Source organism: Ambystoma mexicanum, chromosome 11, assembly GCF_040938575.1.
Source record: "Ambystoma mexicanum isolate Mex_15411 chromosome 11, UKY_AmexF1_1, whole genome shotgun sequence".
NCBI classification, from domain to species: domain Eukaryota; kingdom Metazoa; phylum Chordata; class Amphibia; order Caudata; family Ambystomatidae; genus Ambystoma; species Ambystoma mexicanum.
In genome coordinates, this window is record NC_090934.1 from 1403536249 (window position 1) to 1403550810 (window position 14562).

Below are 14562 nucleotides of genomic sequence, written 5' to 3' on the forward strand. Positions count from 1 at the left end.
GACGCCCTGGCCCAAGGGCACGCCCTCGAGTTTCAGAAGAAGTGCCCTCGCGTTCCACCCGTGGCCAGGAAGGAAAATCACGTCCCTCAACTACTGTTGGAAGTAAGGGCGATGCTCCAGCAGGGTGCCATCGAGCTCGTCCCAAAGAGGCTTCGGGGCTCCGGAGTTTACTCAAGGTACTTCCTCGTAAAAAAGAAGACAGGAGGATGGCGCCCCATCCTGGACCTACAACGACTGAACAAGTACATCAAGGCACAGAAGTTACATATGGTCACCCTCCAGCATGTGCTGGGACAGCTGGAGGAGGGCGATTTCCTGTCGTTGTTGGACTTGGAGGATGCCTACTTCCACATCCCCATTCTAAAAAGACACCAAAAGTTCCTCAGGTTCGTGGTCCAAGGGCAGCACTACCAGTTCAAGGCCCTCCCGTTCGGATTGAAGTCGGCACCCAGGGTGTTCACCAAGTGCCTCGCACTGGTGGCGGCGCGGCTGCGCCTACAGGGGATTCACGTCTACCCCTACCTGGACGACTGGCTCATCCGGGCAAGGACAAGGGAGCTCGCCGTGGAGCACACTGCGAAGACTGTCCAGCTGCTCACGGACCTGGGATTCTCCATCAACTTTCCAAAATCCCACCTGGTTCCGTCGCAAGTCGCCCTGTTTCTGGGAGCCAAGATCGACACAGTGGCGCGGCTGTCCTTGCCGTCGGAGGAAAGGACCAGGACCATTCTGGGCAAGGTGCCGCGTCTGCTGGCCACGGACATGGCAAGGGTAAGATCTATCAAGTCCCTCCTCGGGATGATGTCCTCCTGCATTTATCTGTTGCGCCTTTGCAGGCTTCGGATGAGACCCTTACAGGAGTTCCTCGACGCCCGCTGGATCCAGTCGACGGGCAGCTTCGAGGACAGGATCCCTCAACGAGACGTTCCGTCAAACGATCCGGTGGTGGGGTACCCGCTCCCATCTGTCGGAGGGCACAGACTTTCAGACCCCAGCTCACCAGGTGACGGTGACGACGGACGCCTCCCTGGAAGGTTGGGGAGCACACTCTGGATATCTTCACGCGAGAGGCCTTTGGCTCCTGGAGGAGAAGTCTCTCTCCACATCAACATCTTGGAGCTCCGCGCGGTGTTCTGGGCCCTCAGGTCTTTTCTTCCGTCCCTCAAGGGCAAGGTGGTGAGGATCTTCACCGACAACACCACCACAATGTTCTACATCCGGAAGCAGGGCGGAACCAGGTCCCTGGCCCTATCCAAGGAAGCCCAAGATCTGTGGCATTGGGCCGTTGCCCAAGGGATGTTTCTGGTGCCTCTTCATCTGGCAGGAATAAAAAAACACGATCGCTGACTCACTCAGCAGGGAGCTGCGCTCGTGCCACGAGTGGGAACTACGCCAGGATCAAGTGGATCGACTCTTCCGACGATGGGGCGAACCCCAAATCGATCTCTTTGCGACGGCAACGAATTCCAAGTGCCGGAGGTTCGGCAGCAGGTTCCCCCAGCCGAGGAGCATGGGCGATGCTTTCTCGTTCCCCTGGGACGGCCTATTTCTTTATGCGTTCCCTCCGCTGCCGTTGCTGCTCCGGCTCATCAACCAGCTCAAGCGGTCCCGGTGCAGGATGATCCTCGTCGCACCGGCGTGGCCGACACAGATCTGGTTCCCGGACCTTCTGGACTTGTCAACGTCCCCACCAGTCAAGCTGCGGACGGACGCAGACCTTCTCTCCAGAGAAGGAGGCGCCATTCTTCACAACCCAGAGTCGCTGAACTTGCAGGCCTGGCTCTTGCAGCACTAGAGTTTGGTGGGTACGACATCCCGGCAGACTGCAGAGAGGTTCTTGCAAAGGCCAGGGCGTCCTCAACTCTCGAGTGCTACGGACATAAGTGGAAGAGGTTCTCTGTCTGGTGCCGTGCACAGAAGATTAACCCTCTGCGGATTACGGCCCCTCAAGTACTGCCGTACCGACTGTCGCTGGCCAAAGCTGGACTGGCTCACGCCTCCATCAAAATGCATCTGGCTGCAATCTCCCGATATACCAAGACGACGGGACGGGTGTCCTTGTGGTCTCATCGCCTGGTGAAAGAATTCATGAAGGGACTATTCCGATCATTCCCGCCGGTGAAGGCTCCTGCCCCGGCGTGGGAGCTTAATGTGGTGCTGACCAAGCTCATGTGGGGCCCCATTCGAGCCTATGCATTCGGCGCCTTTGAAGTTCCTGTCATGGAAGACAGCTTTCCTCGTGGCCATCACCTCCGCACGAGTGGGAGAGATCCAGGCCCTATCTTGCAAGCCTCCATACTTGACTTTTCATAACACGAGGGTGGTGCTGAGGACACACCCATCCTTTATGCCCAAGGTGCCATCGGACTTCCACCTCAACGAGCCCTTGGTGTTGCCAGTTTTCTTCCTGTCGCCTTCGTCGCCGGCCGAGAGGACTTTGCACTCGCTGGATGTAGCTAGAGCGCTGAAGTTCTACGTGGACCGCACAAAGAGTTTTCAGAAGACGTCACAGCTGTTTGTGAACTTTGGGACTGTGAATTAAGGGAAGGCTCTCTCGAACCCTTCCATTTCCAGATGGCTCTCCAGCTGCATCATGCACTGTCACCGGTTGGCAAACCGACAGCTGCCCTGCCGTCCGAGAGCCCATTCGACCAGAGCGATCGCTGCTACCACGGCGTTCCTGTCTGGTGTGCCCCTGCTGGACATCTGCAGGGCTGCGACGTGGAGGTCGACGCACACCTTCACAAGATTCCACTGCATCGATCGGGACTCCAGGGAGGAGTCCAGGGTCAGCCAAGCAGTGCTGCGCAACCTGTTCGCCTAAGGTGAGCCTGGTGAGGAGGTAAGAGTTGCTTAATGTTGAGTTGTTGTATTGCTTAATGTTGAGCCTGTTGCCACCTCCCGTGGTTGTGCATGTGTGTACTACTATGTATTCTCTTATTCATGAGCATGTGAATCCATGCCAGACCCCATGCTGGAGAAGGAACAAGTTACTTACCTGTAACTGTTGTTCTCCAGCATGGGTCTGGCATCGATTCACATGGAAACCCTCCTGCCTACCCCTCTGCGGCTCTTCACTTGGTAATACTGCCACTTTACGTGCTACCAAATCTGAGGATGGCTGCCGGAGGCGGGGCTTAGGGAGAGGGCAGTCATTGGCTGGGGGCAGTATGACCCAGAGACCAGTGATTGGTTACTACTAAGAAAGACAGATCAGAAACGAAACTGATACTGATTTTTTTCTATACCGAAGATTCCCAGCCTGACGACGGGGAATATTCATGAGCATGTGAATCCATGCCAGACCCATGCTGGGGAACAACAGTTACAGGTAAGTAACTTGTTCCTTCCATTACCAACATCCGGGCCTTCTGTGCCCAAGTCTCTTAAGTTATCAAAGACTCTTGATTCCGAGGGCCAGATGTACCAAAACAAATAAAAGGTTGCTTTACAAGTACTCAGGTCAGGTGATTCACTCTTCACCCCGTACCCCCCCCCCTCTCAGCCGGGCTCAGATCCTTCCTCTTACACAATTAGTCTCCCTCAGCTGGGCTCGGCCCAGTGGCAGTTAGTATTAGCTATCGAAGACTTTCGAATATGCAGGACCACTTCGATTTCACAATTTACCATCTCAGTTGGATACCTAACAAAGATCTTCGAGTGAGCACCCAAGTGGTGCCGGACCACTCTGTATATGGAATCTATCTTGGCTTCAAAGGTTCAGTCACTCCTTAGATGTTCAATTATATTCACGTCGCTCATCACATATACTTCACACTCTGTTCTTTGCAGATTTCTTCATACAGTGTTGCTGCTTGCATCATTGGTTGTAACACAGACCGGTCAATCAGTCTCCCCGACTCATCGGCTGTGATGACTTTACTGGCGCGGATTTGTTGTAGGAGCCAAGGATAGTACCACGTAGGCAATCGCTCCTCCCCGCCTTGGCAATCGATGCAGGAGAGCCCTGGGTACCTTCGACACACAATGCACCTTTCGTCAGCTTTAATTCCTGGTCTTAAGTTTCATATTCTCGAGGGGTCATGAAAGTAATGTTTTTTTTCTCCAAAAAGGTCAAGGGCACTACCCTCCTTGCAACCCTCTCTGGTTTTGCCGTCTTTCTAATCGTATGAATCTGCCATTTGGAACTGCTACTTCCTCGTGTGTTTTGCCTTGTTCAGAGTGTGCTTTCGTGTCTGCGTTTTATCCGTGTGGGGAAGTGTGATGGAAGGTCGAGTGTGTGTAATTATCAGTAATTGCCTGACTCTTGTGTTGGGACATGTCAGGTATACGGCTTGGGTGTTGGTCCGTTTTCTCGCACAGTGAGCTGCCCGTAAGAAAGTGTTCATGGCGGGAAAGGCGGGCAGGCGGTCGAGTTCCTAAGTATCCTACCTGGTAGGATGGGGAAAAGGTGTCACAGGGAAGGGAATACTCTGTCTCCCTGTCCGGGTTGCCTCTCCCACTCCCAGAAGACCCCTCATCCATGTGATCCTCCCGCACTGGTCCACCCCCAGGAACTGGATACAAAAGCTATTGCTGTGTCGTAGCTTCCTGGATGACAGATCCCCAGGGACTAGCGGGTGACACGCCTTCTGGTTTCTCTCACACCAAAGACAAAGAGCATCACAGGATGACAAACCTCAAGCGCTAATGCTAGTACTTCGAAGCGGGAGAGAAAAGGTCTATGTATTCTGAATGGTATAGTTTGAAAAAGGAAGAGTTTCTGCAATTCATTCATTTTGAATGCCTCAATGGGGCACAACCATCAAATGTTCAGATGCAAGCAATTGGTTTGCTTATCTTAGATGGAAGTCTTAAGTTAATTAGCTGCATATAGTTTATCCGTGGTCACAGTAATGTTTACACCCAAACATGTCCTGCTTCTCCTCTTTTATGGGGACATAGCAGAGAGGGAACCACAATGACAAGTAACTCAGATTTTTTGACATTTATTTTAAAACATGACAAAAGAGTTGTGCTGTAAAATATCTAGAAAATGTGGGAGGGAACAAAGGGAATCTGAGTGAGGGAAGGATATCTTCGGCAAACATGCATTCGTTATGAAAGGATCCAGCAAAACAGATACCCTCAACGTGTTAACTGAGCCAGATATATTTAGTGGTTCCAGTAAGAGTGAACATCAGGGGAGATGGAAGACCTCCCTGCTAAGGGCCGCATGAAGGGGGAATTGTTCATTTATTTTCATTAAGGAAAATTGTAGCTATCAGGTTATTTAAAAAGCCTCACCGTGTTCGATTGAATTAGGCCTCCTAGGAAAAACTACATTAGATGGGTTCTTGCACCTCACTATGAGATCTCTGCACCCGTTTAGTAAATACCTTCACTGTAATCTGACATTCGCAAAGCTCAGCAGCATTATACATGGTGTGCTTCTGCGGGATACTATATTAATCGGCTATCTATTGTCAAGAGACCAATCTCTTGTTACTACTTTTTCTCTGTGATACTCTGAGCCTTAACTGTGTGAACGTGCACAATATGTCTGTTCGTGTCTTTCAATTTACTGTTTTGAATCCCTGTGTGGAGTAAAAACGGCTGCTCTCAGATAACACCTAATGGGGCAAAGTCAAAGCTAACACATAATGTGTGCAGTTAAAACAAGCTGTTTGCTTTCATTTGTGGTCGACTCATCTGCCAGAACAAGAAAGCACTACTTCCTGGTCATCGCCCGGTCTTGCAGCACCTACGAATATTTGTTCAGCAAGTGCTGCACATTAACCTTCTGTGTTAAAGTGTGCTGTATGTTTGAAGAACATCTTTCATTGCTTCAATGAGATCTGAAAAGCTTTCTTAAATTAGGCTGAGTTCATGTCATTCTTATTAGGGATAAATGATAATTTAGAGTTCAGCAAAGTGTTGGCAGGACGGTAGTTTGGTATTACAGAGATGGATGTCGGGTGTGAAGGGAATGTTTGAGGCACCCTCTAAGACCTCCCAGGTGTAGTATCATCCAGGGGCTATGCTTTAGCCCCAAATTCATATGGGCGATGCAGGAGCGCTATGGCTGCCCACCGTGAGGGGCTTCTATGTCATGTAAACCAACAATTAGTTTGTTGTGATTTACTTTGTGTACATTACTTGGAATTTTACTTTGTATTTTGTTGTTGCGGGGGGCGTCCCATGTCTGCCCTTCAATACCACCCCAAACCTCTCCCCACCCCCTTTACCTCTTAACCCACAAATGCCTACAAAAATTCAAAGTAATTAGAAGCAATATACACTAAATTACAACAAAGTAATTTCTTTGTGAAAACAACGGGAGACCCCAGAGAGTCCATCCATGACTGTTGTGAGCAGGGTTTGGACTGACTGATCAGGGCCCCTCGGGTAGTAGACTGTCCCCCGTTTGGTAATAGTTTTAAAGGAATGGTTCGGTTGGAAAATATTATTGACCAAAAAGATGGCCAATAATAAAACAAATATCTAAAATATATATATATTTTTTAAGTCCCTATGGAAAGTTTCAAGCAAATCAAGCTCAAACTTTAAAATTGGAAGCACTAGGGGGCATCCATTTTGTGATTTCAGGCAGCCTCCTCGCTCTGTCCTTGCGGCACTAAACAAGCAGCAAAAGCCCCCTACTGGGAGCTTTTGCTTACTGCAGCCTGAGCAGAGCTGAGGAGGCTGCCTTCACTTTCATTTTGTGTTTTCTGTGCTCCCCAAGCCCAGGCAAGCAGAGAAAACGTAAAATGAAGGCACCAATTAAAAATATAACATTGTTGTATTTGTGATTGCCGTGGTTGGAAAACCATGGCAATCACAAATACAACAACGATGTTATTCTGACAACGCCAGCTATCGTGTGGAGTCTCCTGGGCTCGCTCAACCCTGAGGTGGCCCAGGAGACTCCCAGCGAAAGCTGCCGCATTCAGAATAACAACGTTTTTGGATTTGTAAATACTGCGGCATTTACAAATCCAAAAACGTATTTCTAAACACCGCGGCATGGAAACACAACCCTGTTGTGTTTCTTCCTAGAGCAGCTTTCACTTTGGAGCTCTCTGGCTCCCCAGGGGGAGCCCGAGAGCTCCAAAGTGAAAGCTCCTGTAGGCAGAAACACTGCGGAATTTCTAAACACCTGCATTGTGTTTCTGCCTGCCTTGGCTTTCACTTTGGGTCTCCGGTGCACCCCGCTACCGCAAACATAAATACAACATTTTAAAAGCTGCAGTTTTATTTCTAAGTTTTCTGGGCTGCTAGTGCTTATTTTTAAAAAAAGAAATAGCACTTACCGAGATGCAGCTGCAGCTTTCCTGTCTGTAGTCTCTGGTCCCGTCCTCCGAGTCCCGCAACAATGAAGCAAAATCCACCCAGTGGTAGCTTTTGTTTACTACAGCTGACTGGCTTTTGCTTCATTAGGGCCGCAAACGCAAGCACAGGCGGCATCCATTTCACAAAATGGATGCCCCCTAGTGCTTGCAATTTTAAAGTTTGAGCTTCATTTGCTCGAAACTTTCCATAGGAACTTAAAATATATATATATTTTAGATATTTGTTTTATTATTGGCCATCTTTTTGGCCAATAATATTTTCTGACCGAACCATTCCTTTAACATCTTGGTTTTGTAGTGTGCCTAATGCGTCCCTCCTTTGCAGCTATACTGTGGGGTACAATGGCCCTGCCATAGGGGCAGATGTGCACTAGCGCTGCCAGGCCAGGGCAAGAACACCAGGCCTACATCTGCACCTGTACGATGGTAGCTTAGCATGTAGGCGCTGCCAAATGCATGCTAAAGGTTCTATGTAATATGTTCTCACAAAAATCCTGCAGCAAAAAAAGACAGTTTCTTTAAAATTGGATTTTATTTTTGCACTTTGTTTTTTTTTGTATTTTGCTGCTGGATTTTTCACTGCGACCATATCACTGGATACAGATTCCCTTAAAGGATTAGGTGCATCTATGCTGTCAATGTGATGAACTCTCACCTGAAGCATGGTGTGGTAGCCAAGGGATTCTCCCCACGCTGCCCCAGTGCTCAGAATCCAGCCCATCTTGCTGACCCAGCGTCCACAATTAAAATTAGGCAGTGGACTTTGTCTCAAGAGTTAAGAAACTGCATCAAGTATGGTGTTGAGAAGTTATTGATTTTTCTTATCACTTTCATGGCCCACAGCATTTCCCTTTACAAAGATCTGATAGCAAATCAAATTTCTTCCAGGAAGATTGGTTGTTCAGGATCCTCGGGAGTCATCCGAGGGTTGTTTAGAGGTATTTAACTACTAGAATATATTTGCACGGTCTGGCAGCAAAGATGTGCCGCTGAAGAACGTAGTTTGCCATGGAAATCTGAGACACTGCTGCTGATGTTTGTGTCGAGTTAGGGGTGATCTAGTCATTACAGACACTGACAACGTTTCTACCCCCCCTTTACAATACTCAGCCAGTAAATTCCCCCCTTTGTTTTGGCCATTGTGAAAATGCACCACAGAGATTACAAGACCATTTTTACTTTGTGAGAATGAATTAAGTTGGTGTTTGGCTTGCTTCAACATACCAAAGGGCTGGGATTTGCAGGGTGCGTCTTTGAAGCATCGGTTCTGGTACGGTCTTTGACTTTGTGTTCACATTTGTCTGGTGCCGGGCTTCATTGCAAAGACATGCCATGCGCAAGATCAATAGGGCCCTGTGGGACAAATTCACCACATTGCGTGTCTTTTTAAGGAAATGTGCTCTGCATGCTTAAAGAGTAGAAATCTTTGAAGTGGGTTTTCATTTTGGATGGAATCTCTTCATCTAATGGGAGGGATAGATTAAAACTCCATCTGCATCGTTTTTTGATGAGGGCAAAGTTAGCCCACAAAGTTGCACGGCCTCATCTTGAGATAGTTCCTAGATCTTCCTCGAGCAAAGAGGTCACATGGGCATTGTTGACTAAAATTAAATCTTTTCGGGGGTGAGAGTTATGGCAGGTCTAATAAAGTGAAGTTTCTCTATATGGTATTTACGTTAGGGCGGGTGTTGTGTAACCGTTTCAGATTTCTGTTGTGTACTTGTCAAATGTAAGAATAACCTTGTACTTTTTTTTTTTTGCAGGTTATGGAACAGATCCATGGATACATTTGCTGCTGCCGATGACCTGTCCTGTTGGACTCACAATTCTGGCTGTAACCCTCACTGCGTGTTCTTATTCTTGTTGAAAAATGTTGCGTTTGATGCCACAGTCCTTCTGGACTTCTTAATTTCCTCAGAAACCTGCTTCCTGGAATATTTTGTCAGGTACCTTAAGTTCCTCCGAGAAGAGTGGACCCAGTTCTGCTATGTTTGCATGTTCTTTGATGCTTTTAAACCAAAAGAAGGTGTTCCTGTTTGCAAGGTGGTTACATCAGTGCAACTGGACAATACCAACAGCCAGGCAGATATGAAGGTTTCTGATGCCCTGAGTAACACATCTCAAGCCATGCTCCCTACCAGTTCTCCAGTAATTGTAAGTGAGACAGACGATGACCAGCAGAGCATATTGTGCAAATCAGGGTCTCTCACCTCTGGTCTTGGAACTCTTCGTAGCTTGGTTGATTACGACAGCTCTGATGAATCCGAAGAAGACACAGCAGAAGAAATTCATCAGAGCTGTACGGAGGATCAAGTAACTGAGGCAATAGCTAGTGTTTGCTCTGACCTGGATGCAGAATTGGATAGGCTGGATCTGAGGTCAGCCAGTGCAAATCCAAAGGATACTGGCAACCGGTTGGTCCCACAAGACCCGGTACATTCCACGTCAGAAGGAATGCTTCTAAAGACTATGCTGTGCCTTGAACAACTACAGGTTGCAGTCACTCGGCTACAGAGGAGGAACCTCTTCCCATACAATCCATCTGCACTCCTTAAACTATTAATGCACATAGAAAGCCTACATGGGAGCATGAAACCCCTCCAAAGCACCTTAAGTGCCAGTTTGACAACTTAGTCGATTTTCATCAACATGCTCTACCAAATTATTGTACCATCCAGAGCAGTGACATGATTTTCAGTTGTCAAAGTGTCCTTCTCAGTACCTAAAGTACTTGGTGCTTTTCCAATAACTGGAAAGTACAAAGATCAAACTATGTATTGTGTTTAATATTAATTGGTGCTAGATTGAGAGCCCTGAACACTTTGAAACCTCTATATAACCTTGGAGCCCCTGGTACAGTAGTACAGTTTTGTCACAATGCTTCTATTGGGGATAAGTCTTTGTCAAAAGGGTGATCCAGTCTTCATGTACTTGTTCAGTCGATGGCTTCTCGTATCGACACTGCCAACATGGGTTCTCACATTGATGGTGCTTTTAATGATACACACCAGCCCACGCTAAAGAACACTGTGCTAGCCAACTTGCCCTCTTGCTCTGAAGTTCCACGAGATGATGCTTTCCAGTTACTAACAACCTGATCTGTAGGAGCTATACATTGGTAATAAAAACAAGTGGTTCTGTGCTTCTGAACATTTCCTTAGATAGGGTAAATGGGCAATAAAGAGACCAGAACCTTTGAATGAGTATGAGCCTTTGATAGACGTTTAATTCCACATGAGCAACTTACCACACAAGGACTTATTCTGAATCACATGTGGTAGCCAGGGGGACAAGTGAAATGCAATTGCACTTGTGTGCTTATTTGGTATAATGTCAGAATTTCAAATGCAGTGGCATGTTTTCTGCATTCTGTTTTTGCTGAATATTTGGATATAGCCTGTATTGCATCTAGCTAAATATATGAATAGAGCCCTTAATTGCATTTAGCTGAATATTTGAATATATCATGCTGACTCTCAGACCAGTGGGGCACTCTGGTGCACCAGAAGACCGCCTGGAGGAATGAATCCCCACCACTCCCTACCAACTGCCCATCCCCCTCAACCCCACACAGTGACCTCCCTCACCCGAGTGCCCTCCAGACCCCTCCTCCACCTTAGCCTTCCCATCCCTGTGTTGACCAAGCATCCCTCACCAACACCCCCTCGTAGGCAGACCCTCTGTCTGTCCGTCTCTCTCTCTAATCTGCAGCGCCCATCCCCTCTCTGCACGCCTCTCCTTACCTGCCCCTTTCAGCTCTACCCACATAATTTTAGTTAAGTCCCTCTTTAACAAATCCTTGAATACATACTCCCCTCAGCAACCTGATGTCATCTCAAACCTCACATCTCCTCTCCTGCTCCACCTCTACTCTCCGACTCCCTCTCTCATTGTCCCCTTGACCCCACCAGCACACCCAGTCCCCTCTGCGACCCCGCCGGAAACACCTTCACACACTCTTCACCACACCCCCCTAAGCTCCACACATCGGACACTCCACACCCCCCTGTGAAGTCTCCACCAGGGGAAGCCCCCCCCCTCTACCTTCCCAACACATCCCTGGGCATTCCAAGGGCCAACCACCTCAACCTTCTTTCCCGCTCTCATGCATTCTCATCAACGCCAGATCTGTTGCCAAAAACGGACACAGCATATTCTACTTCTCCTCTGAAAGAAAGCCCAGACATCCTGTTCATCCCAGAAACCTGGTTCTCTGATTTTCGACCCCTCGAACATGAGGCATTCCCCCCCTGAATCCATACAACAGAGCTAGCAGAGCAGTCAGAATTGCCATCCTCTACAAACCTCACCTATCTCACACTCCAAGGCACAGACATGCAGTGCACACTGTGAATCGCTTCTATTTAAATTATCATTAACCCCTCGCTGACCCACATATTCCTGCTCATCTACAGGACCCCAGCTACAACAGATGTCTTGCTTCCAAGTCGTCTTGGAAGCAAGACGACACGGAGCAACACAGGTTCGATCCCCGGGTCCGTGCTTAGAAACCTCTGGGTTTTAAGCGCATTATAAATAACCAATCGTAATTATAACAGACACTTCGCTAACACCCTAAGCGACTCCCTAGCAGACACCTCAACATATGATTTGATGCCCCTGACAACCTCATGGCACGACCATTCTTGGACAACCTGGAAGCCCTCAAAATGATTCGGAAGGTGACACACAGCAGAACATACTCTTGATGCGATCAACAGCTCCACCAACATCATCTCCATGCTCCCCACCCCCCAACACCGCTCATATGGAAGGACCACGCAGCCATCTTTATCTTGCTCTCGTCACTCGCCATCCTTTACGGATGGCTAATATTGGACTATTTACCCATGTCCTGCTATGGAACAAGGTCATAGTGACCCCAGACCTGGCCAACTCCTTGCTCTGCTCCCTCCCGAACCTACCAGTCGAAGAAGGGACTACCTTCCATCAGCTACTTCGACTCATTGCTCTTCAATGCTCTCCTACCTCTCACCCCCTCAAGATATACCCCCTCCAGACAAGGCCCTTTGCCCAGGTGGTTCACCCCCTCCTCAAATCCCTCAAAACACACAACCGCTCCCTGGAACGTAGATGGCGGGCTGACCCATCCCCCCAAAACAAAACCGCCTACACCCATCGGTACCATATCTGCAAGGAAAAAAATATTCTTGCAAGAACAGAATCTCTAACACCAGGAACAATAGCAAGGAACTCCACACGATATCACATAATTCATGCACTCTCCTACCACCCCCCACACTTCTCCCAATCTATGCAGTCAAAAACCTGGATTGTACGATGCACACTGACCTGACTCTATCACAACATATTAACACTATCTAAATCTTTCTCCCTACACCTCTAAATAGTCAGTTCATCTTCCCTTACCTTTCCTGCCCCCACAGATTTACTGCAATCATATCCATTGTCCTCTCCCGCCTAGACTACGCCAACTCTCTCTACCTAGGTCCCCCTGCTTTTCAACTCAGAAAGTTCCAAAATGTCCAGAACTCTGCAGCTCAACTCCTTCCTGCCCGCGGTCCCAGGGAGCACATAAATCTTGTGCTCCACTGGACGATGGGTTGCTTTCAAAACCATGTGCATCACTCACTGAGTCCTACACAGGTCAGGCTCAAAATACCTTCTACAGAAAATCACCCACTAGCATCCCAATAGAAAACTTAATTGAGGCACTGCTCTCCTGGTGATCCCCTTTTCAAATCAACCGGAATTGGAGGCTCTCTCTTCTCTGTCCAAGCCTCCACTCTCTGGAATTCAATGCTGGTTAACATCTGAAGCATAGAGGACCTTCTGGAGGGCCCTCAAGAAATGGCTATTCCCACCGGCACCCTGATTAACCCTGTCCTCTTGAGCTAACTATTCACCCCAGGATGTTTGGGGCAGGAATGAACTCCCATACATTCACTGAAGGACGGTAAGAATGAACCTGATTAACAATATCCAGTAGAACACAGGAGGGAGTCCACGCCACAGATACAAATCCAAGAAGCCAGCAACAGCAGAGGGCTACGTATCTCATCCATACTTATGGAAGTTAGTCAAAGGCAAGGCCCCTCGCATGCACACATCTGCAACCGTACTAATTCCCCCGATAACATTTTACACACCTCTGCCATTAGAATGCAGCTACCTCCCAACCCCTCACTACAAACATTCAGGCTAGCTGGACACATCATTTATTTCTACTACTCTTGCACGCTCTTTTCATTTTCACTGCACCCACCCACATGCCTGCTTGATATGGGTAGCTAGTAGGGACCTGGCCGCCCCTACCCAACTTCGCTTTGGCTAAAATGCACACACACATTCTAAACTCCTTTGACGAATTTTGCCATACCTGCACTCCGGTCCTTCAAGGGCGTTAAACGATCATCATGTTGGCACCATACCAATGGTGAAAGGCGCTATATAAATGGCAATAATATGTGTTGGATTTTGGGGGTAATTGATTGGTCGGATTGGTCACAGATGTGTTGTGATGCTGCATGAGTCGCATTACTTCGCTGTTACCTAGTTATCCATTGCAGTTCAGTCGAAATGATGTGTACATGTCTTTCTCCTCAGGTTTTCTGTTGATCACGTGTCCGCACATGGGGGGGGGGGGGGAGTACGATTCTTGCGCAGACGTATGAGACTCGGCTCCTAATATTTACCAAATGTGCCTAAAAAATCAACGTGGTGCTTCACAAATACATTGGTGCTTATAGCAGCCTCCACTGCGTCAAATAGCTACTGGGAGCCAACCAACTTAATCTCAGTAGACAGCAGGGTGGCGGAACCAGGGATTGCTGTAAAGGTTCAATAATGTTGTGCTAATGAAGCTCTTTCAACGGAGCCATTTAAATCCTGTTGACCGACTGTGTTGTCCGCTGTGTAGCAGACTTGCACTTACTCTTCCAATAAGGATTTGGGGTACAGCACTCTCTTGTCGCATGTTGGGGAATGTGCACTGCTTTAACGGATTACGGAAAGTAAATTGTATTGTAAGAGCAAGAATATTAGGACAATAAAATGCTTCTGACCATTTCAAATCTGACTTTCGTTCCCTGTCTCGCTCACGTTATTTACACATGAACTCAAATCGCGATGGAGCCGAAGTGTGCGCTGATCATGTGTCCATGTTCATTGGACCAGTGGTGTTTTGTTTAATACAGCTACTTAAAGGAGCTAGGTTGACCCTGAAAATAGCTACAATTGTCCAGTTTTATCACATTTGCACCCCCCCTTGTCTGAGCTTTCCTGTTTG

At 48.0% G+C, this 14562-nt stretch overlaps 1 protein-coding gene across 2 annotated transcripts in view; it reads left to right on the top strand.

Annotated features, from left to right (window-relative positions):
- LINS1 (lines homolog 1) overlaps window positions 1-14352 on the top strand; it is a 142450-nt gene extending 128098 nt beyond the window's left edge. For both annotated transcript variants that reach the window (XM_069625031.1, XM_069625032.1), the window contains exon 7: window positions 9056-14352. In XM_069625031.1, coding sequence (XP_069481132.1) covers window positions 9056-9926 — 871 coding nt within the window. In that variant the 3' untranslated portion in view covers window positions 9927-14352. The remainder of the gene's footprint in view (window positions 1-9055) is intronic.
- Window positions 14353-14562: the final 210 nt, after the last annotated feature.